Source organism: Nerophis ophidion, linkage group LG20 (assembly GCF_033978795.1).
Source record: "Nerophis ophidion isolate RoL-2023_Sa linkage group LG20, RoL_Noph_v1.0, whole genome shotgun sequence".
In the NCBI taxonomy this organism is placed as follows: domain Eukaryota; kingdom Metazoa; phylum Chordata; class Actinopteri; order Syngnathiformes; family Syngnathidae; genus Nerophis; species Nerophis ophidion.
Genome location: NC_084630.1, coordinates 42871198 through 42889326, shown reverse-complemented (window position 1 = coordinate 42889326; position 18129 = coordinate 42871198). Strand labels below are relative to the sequence as shown.

At 38.9% G+C, this 18129-nt stretch overlaps 2 protein-coding genes across 2 annotated transcripts in view; one reads left to right on the top strand and one right to left on the bottom strand.

Annotated features, from left to right (window-relative positions):
- brat1 (BRCA1-associated ATM activator 1) overlaps positions 1–1371 on the bottom strand; it is a 33839-nt gene extending 32468 nt beyond the window's left edge. The window contains 1 exon segment of the mRNA XM_061881263.1: positions 951–1371. Within this exon segment, the coding sequence (XP_061737247.1) occupies positions 951–1077 (127 nt within the window). The 5' untranslated portion in view covers positions 1078–1371.
- A 71-nt stretch (positions 1372–1442) lies between these two features.
- Positions 1443–18129, top strand: part of eif3ba (eukaryotic translation initiation factor 3, subunit Ba) — a 30745-nt gene continuing 14058 nt past the window's right edge. Inside the window, exons 1-6 of the mRNA XM_061881260.1 lie at positions 1443–1652; positions 7615–7807; positions 10468–10587; positions 15189–15246; positions 15565–15693; positions 15772–15929. Of these exons, the coding sequence (XP_061737244.1) occupies positions 1571–1652; positions 7615–7807; positions 10468–10587; positions 15189–15246; positions 15565–15693; positions 15772–15929 (740 nt within the window). The 5' untranslated portion in view covers positions 1443–1570. The remainder of the gene's footprint in view (positions 1653–7614; positions 7808–10467; positions 10588–15188; positions 15247–15564; positions 15694–15771; positions 15930–18129) is intronic.

Below are 18129 nucleotides of genomic sequence, written 5' to 3'. Positions count from 1 at the left end.
ATTGCTGTATGGGGAGTGATTGTACAGCTATAATCACTATTATGAATATAAAACATGTTTTCCCTTTTTTTGTTAAGTACATAACTCCACGTGTTCAATCATAGTTTTGATGTGACAATCTACAATGTAAATAGTCATGAAAAAAGAAAACCAACTGAATTAGATGCAGTACAACATTTCCAACATATCACACATTAAAGCAGGGGTAGGGAACCTATGGCTCTAGAGCCAGATGTGGCTCTTTTGATGACTGCATCTGGCTCTCGGATAAATCTGAGCTAACACTGCTTAACACAATAAGTAATGACTAATTCCACTTGTAATCAAAGTGTTAAAAATAACGTTCAAAATATTAAACATGCTCATGCATTTGAATCCATCCATCCTTTTTTCTACCGCACTTTATTTTTTAATTTTTTTTAGGGCTTGCCCTCCCGGGGGTTCTTCAGACCACCAAGCACCGACATGAAAGCCTGTTTCAGGGTTACGATATTTTTCTATTTTTCAATAAGTCTCTCAGTTGCTTTCCAGCAATTGTCTTTTTCTCTTTCGTTCTCGCTCGCACTCTGGCTCCAGCTCCAACCCTGTCTTTCCTCCTGGCTGCTGCTTATAACAGAGCGACAGGTGATTAGATAACAAGGCCCAGGTGGGTTGTCTACGCACCTGTCTCTGATTTCGAGGCCGGTCCTGCCACGCCCCGCTTCGCTGCAGGCCCTCAGGCCACGCCCCCTCCACAGTTCAGAATATCAATGTTATTACAAAGAATAGGAGACCTATTATACTCTAGTAATGTTGGTGTTACTTAAAAATGCACGCGTTTAGGTGTGTTCAGTGTTGAAAAAAATATATATGGCTCTTACGGAAATACATTTTAAAATATTCGGATTCTTGGCTCTCTCAGCCAAAAAGGTTCCCGACCCCTGCATTAAAGTAACACAAGTCAAGCTAACCAGCCTCGGAGAGTTCCGTTAGACGGTCCAGAAGTTTCTCCAGGCTGGTGTCATCCGGCAAAGGCTGGTTGGAGTCCGCCAGTAGTGCACACACGCCGGGCAGCAGCAACACACACTCTTTATCCATTGGGAGTTGTTGAATTAATATCCGGCTGTTATTTACAGATATGCTGTGACACTACAGAAAACAATTAAGTGGTAGTCAAACACAAAAGGTGATTTTTAAGTTAAAAACGTTTTCCTGTCTTCTTCTCGCGGGAAATCCAGTTTATGTACCGGCGAATGGCTTCCTTTTTCTTCCTGTGGCGTCACGTTGGCGAGCGTTCTTATATCCGGCGTTATTTCACTAATTTATATCTGTATGGATAACAACGCCAACGTGAACGCCGCCTATGCTGCCCATCCACATGCAGTATAACTTTATTGCATGTGCTCCATACTTCCGGTTTTTATGAATCGCTTCCGGTGGTGCGTTGCCCCCCCGCCCCCTCCTCCTCCACGTCGTCCATTTTCCCCCAACCCGCACATGTTGCCGCACCGGTCGAGTCTCCTAGTTTTTCATCACTTCAATTCCGCGGTCACAAGGAACGCCGTCGGAGCCTCCTGTTTAGGCGCAAAACATGGTGGACGACCCCGAGTATGAGGAAGAGGAGCCCTCCTTCAGCGACCCGGAGGACTTCGAGGATGACATCGAAGATGAGGGTGAGTGCCGGCAGGAAACACCCCGGCTTTATGGCCTGCTGCGAGCCTACTTAGCTGCACCGTAATGGCTGAGAAAATGCCGATAGTGTTCAGGATATAAAATCATCCGAAATGACCCAATTGGTACAGTCAACTGCCACAGTTTATATTGAACGAACATATTTCATTAATATTGCTGCGTATAACTAATAAGCTTGCATCTTCGCCTCACCCATCGTCCTCCCTCTCATTTTGGCCTTGCTAAATGGCTAATAGCCCACCGTATGTTATAAATTGATCATAATACCACAATAAGCGATACAATTCCGCTAATTCTGTAGGTATGAGGGTAAAGTAAATGATCCACTTTAAACCACAACAGTGTTGGCGCTAGGAATCTTCCAAATGGGTTCACAGGGACTCCATCAAATCATTAAAATGGGGTCCCACTTTTTTGTAAACGTTTTGAAAACAAATGATACGTGTTCACATTATCCTGTTATATCCCACATTCTATATTGTGTTTTGGAAAAAGGTTGTCTTAAACATTGCTTAATAAGAAAAAAATATATATAAAAGTAAGTAATTTTTTAAGCATATGTAAATATATTCAGTCATAAACATTCATTCACTTTCTTCTTTCCTTCATGGATCTAAACGTTACCGCTGCCAGTAGTTTTTTTCTATATTTGTATTTAATAAGTTGTGGGTGTCTTTATTTCTTTTCTTTCTTTAGTTTATTTCGAACATTAACACACTTACAGTATAATATATCACACAGTTTCATATCATTTCACTTTACATCATGTCCGAAAAGGAGTAGGAAGAAGCAAAGCTTATTTAAAGGCCTACTGAAACCCACTACTACTGACCACGCAGTCTGATAGTTTATATATCAATGATGAAATTGCAATTTTAAATTTCCTGCGAAGTATCCTGTTGAAAACGTCGCAGAATGATGACGTGTATGATGACGCGTGCGCGTGACGTTACCGGTGGTAGCGGACATGTTCTTCCAGCACCGCTCATGGCTAAAAGTCGTCTCTCTTCATCTGGACATCTGTGTTGCTGAATCTTTTGCTATTTGTTCAATTAATGATGGAGACTACAAAGAAGAATGCTGTTGGTGCAAAGCGGTGTATTGCAGCTGCCTTTACCAACACAAAGACAGCCGGTGTTTCCTTTTTGACATTCCCGAAGGTGAAGCTTTACTATGGAACAGAGCGGTCAAGCGAACATGGGTCCCGACCACATGTCAACTGGCAGGTTTCGGGGAGAAAATTGTGATAATAAGTCGGCTCTTACCGTAGACATGAGCGGAGCTTGCGTCCTCCTGCAGCTGCGGACTCTCTTACCTCCTCCCACCGGAGACACTGGCGGTCACCACATTTGTGGCCACACCCTTCCAACTTTCAGGTACCATATAATCTCATTAAAACACTAGTAACACAATAAGCAGATAAGGGATTTTCCAGAATTATCCTAGTAAATGTGTCTAATAACATCTGAATCGCTCTCACGGCCCTCGTCTTTTTTTTTTGCTAGTCCTTTACTCTTACTATCCTCATCCACGAATCTTTCATCCTCACTCAAATTAATGGGGAAATCATCGCTTTCTCGGTCCGAATCGCTCTCGCTGCTGGTGGCTATGATTGTAAACGATGTGAGGAGCTCCACAACCCATGACGTCACGTGCACATCGTCTGCTACTTCTGGTATAGGCAAGGCTTTTTTATTAGCAACCAAAAGTTGCAAACTTTATCGTCGATGTTCTCTACTAAATATTTTCAGCAAAAATATGGCAATATCGCGAAATGATCAAGTATGACACATAGAATGGACCGGCTATCCCTGTTTAGATAAGAAAATCTCATTTCAGTAGGCCTTTAATCCTACCCCTTACCCACTTCAGAGTGTTTACAAATATACAGAATAATTGACTGACCTTTTAATAATAAAATAAAATATGTGAATTAGTATACACAACAGTTTTGTAATATGTAATCAATTAATTCCGTCATTTTTAACATACTGAGATGCCCATCCATCCATCCATCCATTTTCTACCGCTTATTCCCTTTCGGGGTTGCGGGGGGCACTGGCGCCTATCTCAGCTACAATCGGGCGGAAGGCGGGGTACACCCTGGACAAGTCGCCACCTCATCGCAGGGCCAACACAGATAGACAGACAACATTCACACTCACATTCACACACTAGGGCCAATTTAGTGTTGCCAATCAACCTATCCCCAGGTGCATGTCTTTGGAAGTGGGAGGAAGCCGGAGTACCCGGAGGGAACCCACGCATTCACGGGGAGAACATGCAAACTCCACACAGAAAGATTCCGAGCCTGGATTTGAACCCAGGACTGCAGGACCTTCGTATTGTGAGGCAGACGCACTAACCCCTCTGCCACCGTGAAGCCATCATACTGAGATGCAGAATATCTTATTTTCAATAAGGTTGAAAGTGTTTCTCATAATTCGTCTTCTTTGTATTTTATAAACACTATTTATTTGAACAAACTTTTAAAGGCCTACTGAAATGAGATTTTCTTATTTAAACGGGAATAGCAGGTCCATTCTATGTGTCATACTTGATCATTTCGCGATATTGCATTATTTTTGCTGAAAGGATTTGGTAGAGAAAATCGACGATAAAGTTCGCCACTTTTGGTACTTCCTGAAAAAGCCTCGCCTTTACCGGAAGTTGCAGACGATGACGTCGCAAGTGTGGGGGCTCCTCACATATTCACATTGATGTTAATGGGAGCCTCCAACAAAAACAGTAATTCGGACCGAGAAAACGACAATTTCCCCATTAATTTGAGCGAGGGTGAAAGATTCTTGTTTGAGGATATTGATAGCGACGGACTAGAAAAAAAAATCAGAGTTAAAAAAAACAAAACACGATAGCATTGGGATGTATTCCGATGTTTTTAAACACATTTACTAGGATAATTCTGGGAAATCCCTTATCTTTCTATTGTGTTGCTAGTGTTTTAGTGAGTTTAATATTACCTGATAGTCGGAGGTGTACGTCCACGGGTGTGTTGATGCCATGTTTCACGGGTGTCGACGGCAGCTGTACGGACGACACAAGCTCAGCTGATATCCGGTAAGTGGCGACTTTTTAACCACAATTTTCTCACCGAAACCTGCTGGTTGACATTCGGTTGGGATCCATGTCTGCTTGACCGCGCTCTGATCCATAGTAAAGTTTCAGCTCCGGGACTTTTAAACAAGGAATCACCGTGTGTTTGTGTGGCTAAAGGCTAAAGCTTCCCAACTCCATCTTTCTACTGTGACTTCTCCAATATTAATTGAACAAATCGCAAAAGATTCAGCAACACAGATCTCCAAAATACTGCCTAATTATGCCGTTAAAGCAGTCGACTTTTACCTGTGTGTGTGCGTAGTGCTCATACTTCCTAAAAAGGCGTGACGTAAATTGTAATTTTAATAAACTAAAAAGGCCGTATTGGCATGTGTTGCAATGTTAATATTTCATCATTGATATATAAACTATTAGACTGCGTGGTCGTTAGTAGTGGGTTTCAGTAGGCCTTTAAACTGTATTATATTAGTACAATGTTTAACTTTTTTACTTAATCCATTCCATAATTTAATTCCACATACTGATATGCTAAAAGTTTCAAGTGTTGTACGTGCATACAAATTTTTTAAATTAGATTTTCCTCTAAGGTTATATTTGTCCTCTTTAGTTGAGAAGAACTGTTGTACATTCTTTGGTAGCAGGTTTTCAGTATAAAAGTGTAAAAAGTGTTTTGCTTTGGTCATGAAATGATGATAATGGTTCTCCAGGGCATATATACATTATTTTTTTAACGCTTAAATCTCTACAGTCTACATCAACTTCAGATCTATCGGCAATTCTAATTTTTGGGGGGGGGTTTAAATGTTGTTGTTTTTTTGTTTGTATTTTGTGCCCTTTTTGTCAAAGAAAACTGTTTTTTTTATGGCAAACAAACAAAGTATATGCAAATCTTCTACAAAAAATAATTTTCAAAGAGGAATATTTGATGTGATGTAATCGGAGCCTTGGGTAGGTCAATAATTCTTAAAAACATTGATTTTTATTTAATACTATATTTTGAACAATGACAGTTTTAAAGTAAAAAAAGAGCTTTGTTTTATTAGTCAACATTGCAACTTTTTCAAAATTACATTTCATCTGTTAACTTTTTTATTTCACTTTTGTTATGTTTTTGTTTGTTTTTTTCCAGTATTTTTAGAATGAGCCGTGGGCCTTTATAACATTAGCTGCGGGCCACAAATGGCCTCCAGGCCACACTTTTGACACCCCAGGTATAGATGATAAAAAATTAAACATGATAAGTCTATGGATAAAAAGCAGAGCGTTTATCATAACTATGAGTCCGCATCTCTGCTTCAGTAAACAATGACGTTGATGATGTCAGCGATGCGAGTCTGGTCGGGTGCTGGTTAGCTTGAAGCTAACAGCTAGCATGTCTCCATCCTTGAACAATGTCGATCCAGAGAGAGATAAAAGTAAAGTTTCAAGGCACTCACAAAGACTAAAACAAGTCATTTACTGGAGACATGGCCCCGGATGAGGTTAAAAAGGCTGACTTTACATTCACCTTAGTGTTTACCATGAAGTCTTTCATTTGACAGCCCCTCGCGGTAAAGTTGTGCAAGTGCAAACTGAGGCAGTATTTGTCATTGATAAAACTTTCGGCGAATCAGAATTTAGGACTAATAAAAACACAATAAATTGCAACGTAAATTTGAGCCAACAAATATAAACAAAACAAAACACCGGCGGAAAGCGATAATTGATAAAACAAGCAAACCGGCGGTGTAAAAAAAATAAAAATCCGCGTCCAGTGGACGCGCAGACTTTCAGAAGTGCACGTCCTTTCTGATTTCAATGCGTAAAAAGACACAAAAAGTGCCTTTTTTTATTGCATTGCAAATAGACGCCACTTTAAAAAGTACTTTAGTTGATTTAGAGACAGTTTAGCTGGCGGACTTTGGCAAAAATGATAGTTAAATCTATTTTTCACACAACTTCGGCTCACACTCGTTAGCTAGCTAGCAAGGTACAGGTTACTAATCTTACCGAGTTAAGATCGTATCCTCCAGATGTCCGACATTCCTCCACTAAATGCTCCCGTATCAGATATGCTGTCATAAGAACAAAATCTGTTTTGCAAAATGAGCATGGAATTAATATTTTTCAAAAGAATAGGTGGAAACATTCCCACACTTTACATGTTTCACCCGCGATGTTGACAAGTGACGGTGCTGACTCGCGTCTTTTCGGGGAAACACGAGCGATGACGACACAACTATGTAGACAGATTTTTTTGTCGACAATTTTCAATTACCAGGCACTCGGCGGGTCCAAAAAATCAGTGTGCAAATTGATCAATATAGAATGTTTTTGGCATACTCACAGATAAAAGAAAACTTTACATTACTATAGGGACTCCGATAAACATTTTACTCACCGTAGATGTTTTGCAGGGGAGTTTTGCAGAGTGTAAGCCTGCCAAATTGTGTCTAAACTTTGTGACGTGGGTATGTGTTCAATCCAAAAATTTCAATATTCTGGATGAGCTACAATATGTTTTCTACGTCATCAGTATTGGCGTTGAGTGATGATTAAAACAAGGCGAACACAGTTGATTGTGCGATCAAGCAGGACTACTGCAAAAATATAGCCAACAGCGAATGCACCTATACATATTCTATGTTGTGGCAAGATGTTACTCCAAGGTAAAACAACATTTTGGTAATTTTCTATGCCAAATGAAAGCAGTCTGGTCTTCCTCAGGCATTATTTATTCATCTGTATACAAATCATGGTGCATAACTTGCCTTTGTGCTCTTACTTTGAGTACGACTCTGCTATAGATGCTCTTGATGAACGTACATGGACTCAAAAGTTTTTGAGGTGTGAACATGTTTCTTTCTTGTCTCCTTTTACCCACAGAGCTCCTGGATGACATCCTGAGGGAAAAACCCCAGGCGGCTGACGGTATCGACTCAGTGGTGGTGGTGGACAATGTCCCCCAGGTCGGCCCTGAACGTTTGGAAAAGCTCAAGAACGTCATCTGCAAGATTTTCTCCAAGTTTGGCGAGATCAACACTGAGTTTTACCCGACGACCGAAGGCACAACTAAAGGGTATAATAGACTGTTGTAGCTTAAAGCAGTGTTTTTCAACTACTGTGCTGCGGCACACTGGTGTACCGTGAGACACAGTCTGGTGTGCGGTGGGAGATTATCTAATTTCACATATTTGGGTTAAAAATATTTTTGCAAACCAGTAATTATAATCCGCAAATAATGTGCCGTTGTCGAGTGTCTTTACTGTCTGGAGATTGGCAGACTTACCACGTTATACTCTTCCATATCAGTAGATGGCAGCAGGTAGCTAATTGCTTTGTAGATGTCAGAAACAGCGGGAGGCAGCATGCAGTTAAAAAGGTGTCTAATGTTTAAACCAAAAATAAACAAAGGGTGAGTGCACCCTAAGAAAAGGCATTGAAGCTTAGGGAAGGCTATGCGGAACGAAACCAAAACTGAACTGGCTACAAAGTAAACAAAAACAGAAAGCTGGACGACAGCAAAGACTTACTGTAGAGCAAAGATGGCGTCCACAAAGTAAATTCAAATATGACATGACAATCAATAATGTTCACACAAAGAAGGATAAAAACAACTTAGATAGTCTTGATTGCTAAAACAAAGCAAAGGAAGACATGAAACTGCTACAAGAAAATAAAAAAAAAATTAGAAAAAGCCACCAAAATAAGAGCGCAAGACAAGAAATAAAATGCTACACACTGGAAAACAGCAAAAAAAACTCCAAATAATTCAGGTTGTGATGTGACAGTACAAATCCTTTGAGACAAGAGCTTTAGTGATGCATGCTTGGTTATGCTTTCAAAGTAATATCCAAAAATTGCGACAACAACTTTTTACCGTCAACTGAGTTTCGTTTTTTAATGATTTTTACTGGTGGTGTGCCTCTGCATTTTTTCAACGCAAAAAATGTGCCTTGGCTCAAAAAAGGTTGAAAAACACTGCACTAGGGGAACATACTGTATATGCTTAAAGTACTTGTAGAATGCAACCCTTGTGAAAGAGATCTTGATTTCAATGGGTTTCTTACCTGGTTAACAGATCTTGATTTCAATGGGTTTCTTACCTGGTTAAATAAAGGTTGTGTGAGGCAGTCACATGATCTGTGACGTAGAGGTAGGAACCACAGACACTTTCCCCATCAACAACAATGCTAATCAAGCAGACATTGTGAAAGCCAATGATTCATTTGGGAAAAATGATAATCCACAACCTTATTATTTTGAGCCAAATATAATGAGGATGAGCTACAAGTTTTGGAAGCTGTGTGCTAAACAGATGCAGCTTTAGGCAAACACTGAGTATTATGTAGCAGTATTACTAAGTGCTAAACAAGAAATACAAACATAATAAAACGATCGCTTACTGTACAATATATGCTCCGACTGCGATGATAGGATGTTTATATCTTCCCGTTTAGATGAAAAATGTATCATCATGCACACAAAAGGGAGAAAAAAGTGTTTGGCTGCAGACACTTATCTTTTGTTGTAGTGTGTTTGTTTCTACAGTTGTGATCAAAATTATTCAACCCCCACACAATTTTGGTGTTTTAGCAAGTTGGACATTTATTCCGTATTTTGTTTATAGTCATATCAAATAAAGATGCATTATTTAGACACATGCTACTTGAATTACATTATATTTTGTAACATACCAAACACTGTCATTTCTCTTAATATCTCATTGACAAAATTATTCAACCCCTTGAAGATCATAACTCTTATGAACAGAATTTGAATAAGGTATTTTCAATCAGGTGTTGAAAACACCTGTAGATGTGATTTGAACCTCAACGAGCAACAATTAAACTGATTGAAAAAAACTGTGACACTCAGCTTCTTGTAGATGGTCAATGGTGTATTTGCAACATGGTGAAGTCCAGGTAGTGGTCAAAGAAGTCAAGAGAGGAGGTCATTTCTCTTCATAAGAAAGGATGTAAGAAAATAGCAAAGACATTACACATTCCATGAGACACAGTTGGGAGCATAAGTCGCAAGTTTAAAGCTAAAGGCACAGTGGAAACACTACCTGGGCGTGGTAGAAAGAGGATGCGGTGTGCAACTGCTGTCCGGTATTTGAAGCGTACAGTGGTGAAAAACCCCCGGGTAACAGCTGAGGAACTACAACAGGACATTGCAGAGGGGGGAACGCAGGTTTCGTCCCAGACAATAAGGCGCGCACTACGAGATGAGGGCCTCCATGCCAGAACTCCCAGGCGCACCCCACTTCTGACTACCAGGAACAAGAAAATTAGACTCCAGTATGCCAAAAATCATCTGGACAAACCCCGAAGGTTTTGGGAAACTGTTCTATGGAGTGACTGGTCTGCTTATATGGTGATTGATTTCTAATTTATGCATATTTCCAGTATGACTGGTCTGCTTATATGGTCAGAGTGCAGAAGCGTTCCCATCGTGACGTCAATTTACATAAATTGGCGAAGACACTGGAAGCGGCATATTTAAAATGGCAGAGTGAAATTGTGGTATTTTGTGATGTTTAGACAGTACTTTCACATACTTTGCAGATTGTAAATACAATTGGATATGGTTTAATCTATACAATAAAACACAATTAAGTATATAAAGTCAACTTGTTTTTCCACTCTACTGACACTTGAATAGTCGGGGGAATCGGGCTGGATTCAAATGGCCGAGTGTGAGTAAGCGCCATAACATATTCCTTTTTCTGTGCAGGTACATCTTCCTGGAGTATGCCTCGCCCACCCAGGCTATTGAGGCTGTGAAAAACGCAGATGGATACAAACTGGACAAACAACATACGTTTCGGGTCAACCTTTTCACCGACTTTGACAAGTAAGTTAAGTCTTGCTAAAAAAGAGCTTGGGATTCATAGGAATATGACAATTTGACCTTGGATATTTTTACATCGTTTTGATGGCCGCACAAAAAACTGGAATCGGAAAGATTTACATCTGATATAAGAACTACCGTATTTTCCGGACTCTAAGCGCACCGGGATATCAGCCACTCCCACAAAATTTCAGAAGAAAAAAGTATTTATTTATACTACAAGCCACAGAGTTGTGAAATTAGTTATACACAGAAACAATTAATGTTTCTTTACGTATCTTAATTACTTCAACACTGCGCCTCTAACACGGCAGTAAAACAGATTATCAAACAAAACAGAAGTCATCGTCATGAACCCAAAGAAAGCCAGATTTCCAATCAGCTGAACAGACTCAAGAACTCCACCGTGACGTTTTGGTGAATTTACAAAACTGAAACAATAGGTTGGTTGCAATCACGTGACTGAGAGGCACATCCAGGTTTTAGGCGATGGTCAAAGCCACGTTAGGCTACTGTTTATGTGCCTGAATCAGTGCAGATTTTGGCTTATTTTGAAAGGTTTAGAGGCAAATATAAACGCGATCATAAAAATAATGGGATGGAGTGGATTCTTACACACTTAAGAAAAATATTTTTAAAAGAGTTGAACCATTTATCATCAGAGGTTACTGCTACCTCACTTCACCTGACTTTTACGGTATTTGGAGAAGAAAAGGTTGGAGGCACTAATGTCTTACATCTGAGGGGTCCACAAATTAAGCATTAATCAGTGAAAGACAAAGTTGGACTTACTCGTGCATCGCTAAGTAACGTATTTGATTGACAAAACAAGTTTCGTGTTGCTGTGATCGTAACGCTAATTAGAAAAATAAGAAGTTGTTTCTAGTTGATTTTCTGCTACACATATTAGTCTCATCTTCAATTCATGCCCACAGTTTTTTTTATAGTGTGAAGTTTATATTTTGTCCCATTATTTAGCTACAAATGTCCATGTTGTTCAGCATGAATCTTTACTAGCAATATCAATATTCAGTATATACTGTTGAGCCTATGAGAGCTTTATTAATCTAGTTTATTATTACAATTAAGAATAATTTCTTGATGCTAACAAATATCACCAAAGACGCTATAATATAGTCATCTGTGTCGAATAAAGCACTTGTTTCTCATGCACAACAACAACTAAGCTTTTAGTTTCTGCTAAGAAACTGGACAACGGAAATACGGTGGATTGGATTAACAATCACAATATTTATTACTAGGACTTAACACGACGTTAGTTGATTTACACAAGCAGGTCTTCTAGTTATATTTTGGCACAGCAACCACAAAAGAACACAAACTAATGTGATCTCTTGTCCTTTTTTTACTTTTAGTTCTGCTCTCAAACATTACTAATCTAGTATATTACATCGCAGAACCTTTCTCAAACCAATCAAATGTTCAAACAAACATTTACAAAGTGATTGCTGTGGACACAAGCGGTCCGATTGTATTCCACAAGATGATAAAAGTGATATTTTCAAGAGCCATTTCCTTCAACACACCTTTGTTTTTTCCTGACTTTCTTACTATTGAGTCACTTCTTTTGGGACTCTGAAAGCTCTTTCCTATTTCTCTTTTTGAAAGATTGGAATAGCCCAGAACAGAACAGCAATGCAGCATTTTCTGCTCAAACTCTACACTCACTCTCACTTCTTTGAATGCTAAGCTCAAGCTGCTTGACCAGTGTATCAATTGAACCGCAAAAAAGAAAAACGGATGTGACGTCATATGCAGCTCTCCTATACAAAATGCCATTGTGAATTAATAATACTAACAGACATTGTAAACGTGTTAGCATAGGAGCTAATACTAACCACGATGCCTTTATTGCATTACCATAGCACTTACAAATTTGCATAAAAACACAATTTTCTGTGATATTCAAACTCATACAAAATGGTTAAAACAAATGAGCGATCTTAATGCCAATTTACATTAGAATCACCATATGCATGCTACTAACTAGCACCAGTGTTTTATGTGGCAATTTCAAAACTTCAAAATATGGTAACACCTAAAACAAAGATGCACGCTACAATGGATTAGCTGATATGTAATAAGTGCAATACTTACAGTTAAAACACCTGTAGGCCCAAAGGGCTGCACAATTAATGAAATTTTAATCGTGATCACGATTTTGGCCGCTACAATTTAGGCTCGTTGACAATATCAGCATTTAAAAAGCAGGCTGTGGTGCGTATCAATTCAAGCACTTTCACAGCTAACAGTCGGCCAACCACCAGGGGGCGACCGAAAGACCGTGGACTCATGTGAGAGGCTGACTGACAAGATCCACTTCTGAAAATATTAGGAATATAAATGCATAGATGCCCCCCTCTCCCGTAGCATGGCCCACATTTTAACCCCGGAAAACGCCCGCACCCCTCACTGTTCTCTCGGCATCCTCCTGCTTGTTCAGGCAAACCCAAAAATGCTCCTGTGCGTTTAAACTGACAAACTGCGTTCATGTGTACATTTAAACAAATTACTAAGTTGCAGCGACAGGTTAAGCATTAGAAACACTTTCCTTTTTGCTTCAACCTCCATCGTTTGCCTGTGACGTGAAGGTAAAAATCCACGTAGTTATGGTTGCTCACAGAGCGGGCTGCCCGCGACAGGCGAGGGTGCCCAAAGTACAGACTACCCTTAACATCAATGGTATACCAGGGACCCCATATCCATCCACCTCGCAAGGACACACATAAATAATGGATGTGATAACGTTTTATTTGGCAAATATACAGTATATATACTGTAAACAGTACACTGAATGAGTTGTACAGTATATACCTTTAGAGCAGGGGTAGGGAACCTACGGCTCTAGAGCCAGATGTGGCTCTTTTGATGACTGCATCTGGCTCTCAGATAAATCTTAGCTGACATTGCTTAACGCGGTAAGTAATGAATAATTCCGCTGGTAATCACAGTGTCAAAAATAACGTTCAAAATATAAAACATTCTCATGCATTTTAATCCATCCATCCGGTTTTTACCGCACCTGTTCAAGAAGTCGCAATAACGGTAAGAAGTATTTTATTTGTTGTTGGTGAGCTTCAGAATAACAATGTTATTAAAAATAATTAGAGACTTATTATACTCTAAAAATTTTGGTCTTACTTAAAAATGCACGCATTTAGTTGTATTCAGTGTTAAAAAAATATATTATATGGCTCTCACGGAAATACTTTTTAAAATATTCGGCTTGTATGGCTCGCTCAGCCAAAAAGGTTCCCGACCCCTGCTTTAGAGCATAATCTTATTTTTACTTATCTTATTTTAACATTTCCTTTTTGAAATTAAACCCCTGTTCACACATTGTATGTCACATAACAATAAATAATCATGACTAACAATTGTGATTTCAATATTGATAAAGATAATTGTGATTATTATTTTCACTATAATCGTACAGTCTTAAACAGTTTGACACATTCAACTTCATGGCAAAGGCTACTTCCTGACAAGGACAACTGACTTTGGACGGACTGAAATGATACATGCTGTGGCTGATGAGACTCAGAAGTATAAGAAAACAAGATGATAATATCCAGTCCAGCATGCAGAACCAACATGATCGCAACAAGTCAAGCTTTTTTTCACATTCCACCCTACGTAATAAGTAAATAATGTCTTGTTTGTGCTAATATTGAATCCATATCGACCGATTGTCAAGGCTGCAAGATCAGTATTGTATCACTAGGGATATAACGATATAAAAGTTCTTATCACGGTTACTGTGACCAAAGTTGTCATGGTTATCATTATTATCATGCTATTGTTGAATGTTGTCAAAAGGTACTTATACACACACTAAAATATTTTATAAAGAGACAATGCAATGGTAATGGATTTTATACTTGTATTTATGTTAACATTCAAGCTGGCTTGCAGGCTAACGCTAGTCGATCCATAATTTTATAAAAGTGGAGGTATCAATCAATGTTTTTCAATAATTTCAATTTAATTTGATAATACTAACCGTCTGGAGTTTTACCGCGATTATCATTATAACTGTTTATCCTCACATGCATATGTATCGCAATGAAAACATTTTTACCGTGATCCATTTGATAGAAGCTTTGTTGCGCGTGACCAATCTTCTCCGGTAATAAAACACACTGGTCAATCCTAAATTCTTTTGGATGACATATATGTTGAGTAAAAATGACCCCAGGGACAGAATGGTACAATACCATGTTTTACATAAGTTTTAGGAGACCAGCCCTTACAATGAAACCATAGCATCAGCAAGAGAAGTCTAAATCCGAACAAAAAGAGTCAGTTTGTGTAGAGCGATAACAAGCCCTCTCGCACAGAAAGGAGCGCAGTTTCTTCTTCAAAACAGATAAGGAAATGGCCAAAACTGCTCTGCGAGCCGACGAACAGGAGCCCTTAAGACAAAACGAAGTTTACTAGCGGACATAAGATAAAAGCAAAGAGATCACGATAAGACACACTACATGGGAAAATACTAGCTGCTTTAAACATGACTGTGGATTGAAAAAGAACACTCTAAAATATCTCATTCTCACAGTTTCTACTATCTTTTCATTTTGCAGGTACATGAACATCAGTGATGAGTGGGAAACTCCGGAGAAGCAGCCTTTTAAAGATTTTGTAAGTGTACATTGTGATTTCTCTTTGATCTGATATATGTGATCACTGTTCCTGCTGGTTATTGATAATAACCACCACTTTACACAATAGACATAAGTATCACCAAAAATTATTCCCGGGCGCGGCCATCGCTGCTGCCCACTGCTCCCCTCACCTCCCAGGGGGTGGACAAGGGGATGGGTCAAATGCAGAGGACAAATTTCACCACAGCTTGTGTGTGTCTGAAAATCATTGGTACTTTAACTTAACTTTAATCATACTATAACTCAAATCCACAGAGGTGAGAAAATTGCAAATCTGTTTATTCTGTGTGTCCAGGGCAACATGCGCCACTGGATTGAGGACGCAGACTGTCGGGACCAGTACAGTGTGATCTACGAAGCTGGCGAAAGGACCGCCATATTCGCCAACGATGTCAAGGAGCCAGTTGTTGTCGAAGAGAGAGCAGTACGTAATAGGGCATTCATATCATCCTGAAGAAACACAACTGTTTGGCTTAAAGGAGTTCTTTGTGATTGATCACAGCGCTGGACTGAGATCTATGTCCGGTGGTCTCCCAAAGGCACCTACCTGGCTACGTTCCACCAACGGGGCATCGCATTGTGGGGCGGCGAGAAGTTCAAACAGATCCAAAGGTTCAGCCATCAAGGGGTGTCGCTCATCGACTTCTCACCCTGTGAGAGGTAATCTAAGTTCAATTTAACAGTACTAACGTCAATTTTTGGGCGAATGTTGCGATCTCCGTTAGCTACGCTAAGAGGGCATTGTGTGAGAAAACACCTCATGGTGTGTTTGCAATGCAAGTCTACGCCACTGTAAACTACAACCACAATGATAAACATACACAGGAGCCACATTACCAAAGAGTGGCCTGAACTCAAATAAATACCATGCTGCAATATTTGCTGGGTCTTTAAACACCTATGTTTTTTCAAGACCCATATGGAATATAAGTCCTCAAAGAGGCTGGTAACTGATATTTGGAGCCAATATTCATGAGCGGTAAGGTTTACATAAGAATTTGTTTAATGTCAGTAAATGGCTGGACAAGGCTATAAGTGTTTTTTTTTTTTAACAAAAAACGTCGGACCAGTAGCGACCTAAATGCGGCACTAAGGTTTTGTAAGAAGAGAACGGCGCTCGTGGCCGCGTGAGAGCTGCAGTGAATGCAACTGAGAAGAACTCTCAAGAACTCAAAAAATGCCTTGTCCAATATTAAAACATTTTGGGAGAATAATTGACAATGAGAGTACTTTTTGTTGTTAAGTTTTTGTTTTTGTTTTTTAAATAAGGATTCTAGCAAAAAGAGACCTTTAGTCATGCAGAAAAAAACGTTTTGGTGCTTTAGCTGCGATTATAATGATCTACTTTACTAATTATTTATTTTTTAAATACTGTCAGATACAATATACGTGTAAATGCCAAAAATCGGTGCCGATTATCGATCTCTACTTTAAATTAATGCCTTGTCTTCAGAAAATCGCTTCCTGAAAAAACAGTGAATATACTTTACATGTAATAGGTCTAAAATGCTTTTAATTTGGTAAAGACCTATTCAATAAATGTCTAATAAACACCTTGCCTTATATTAAGGTTGTAAAATCTTTTGGTGATGGATGAATCGATCTGCATTCAGATACATGGGTTACGATAACATTCAAAAACGATATATTTAAATTAAAAACCAAAATGATTCGACAAGATTTGATGTAGTGTGTGAAAGAGTCAATAAGATTTGATACGGTGTATAAACGATTCAATTCTGTCGTTAACATTTGTTGATGGACCCATTCTTTTTTGTGCCACAAATGCATTCTTTCCTGTGCATACACTTCTCCTCCGGCTAGAGGAGAAATAGTTAGGACCTTGGCATCTAGCGCTCTGACAATGCTATGTTGTTGAGCATGAACTGATGAAAACTACTCGGATAAGGGAACGAAATCTTCTTCAAGAAACTGAACAGTCGACTGATCAGTTGAATGCCCCGAGAATAACAATTACCTGATAAATGAGATAGTCTATAGTATTTTTTAAGTTTGTAGATGCAATATATATACCCCAAAATGCTGTAAGGCAAATATCAAGTAAAAAGACAAAACTATCTCATGTCCAACTACCGTATTTTTCAGACTATAAGTCGCACCTGCCTAAAATGCATAATATAGAAGAAAAAAAACATAAGTCGCACTGGAGTATAAGTCGCATTTTTGGGGAAATGTATTTGATAAAACCCAACACCAAGAATAGACATTTGAAAGGCAATTTAAAATAAATAAAGAATAGTGAACAACAGGCTGAATAAGTGTACGTTATATGAGGCATAAATAACCAACTGCTATGTTAACCTAACATATGGTAAGAGTCACTGAAATAACTATAACATATAGAACATGCTATACCTTTACCAAACAATCTGTCACTCCTAATCGCTAAATCCCATGATATCTTTTACCTCTAGTCTCTTACGTGAATAAGCTAAATACTATTATTTGATATTTTACGGTAATGTGTTAATAATTTCACACACAAGTCGCTCCTGGGTATAAGTCGCACCCCCGGCAAAACTATGAAAAAAAACTGCGACTTATAGTCCGAAAAATACGGTATATTTATTTTTAGACATGAACCAAAAAACACTTTCTGAATGAAAATATTTTTGTTTGATGTGATAGTATAAAAAATATCAAATAAAATCAGCTAAAAAGAAAGAGTGGTTAGAGGGAGTGTATGATTGTAACGTGCGTCTTAATTGTAGTTTTCATTAACAAATTTGGAGGTGTTGAAATTGCTAGGTAAAATCGCTAATGCTAGTCAGTAGCATGTCAATAAAAACAATGTGTATCAGAACATAAAGCCAACACATTTTTTGGAAAAGTAAGAGCC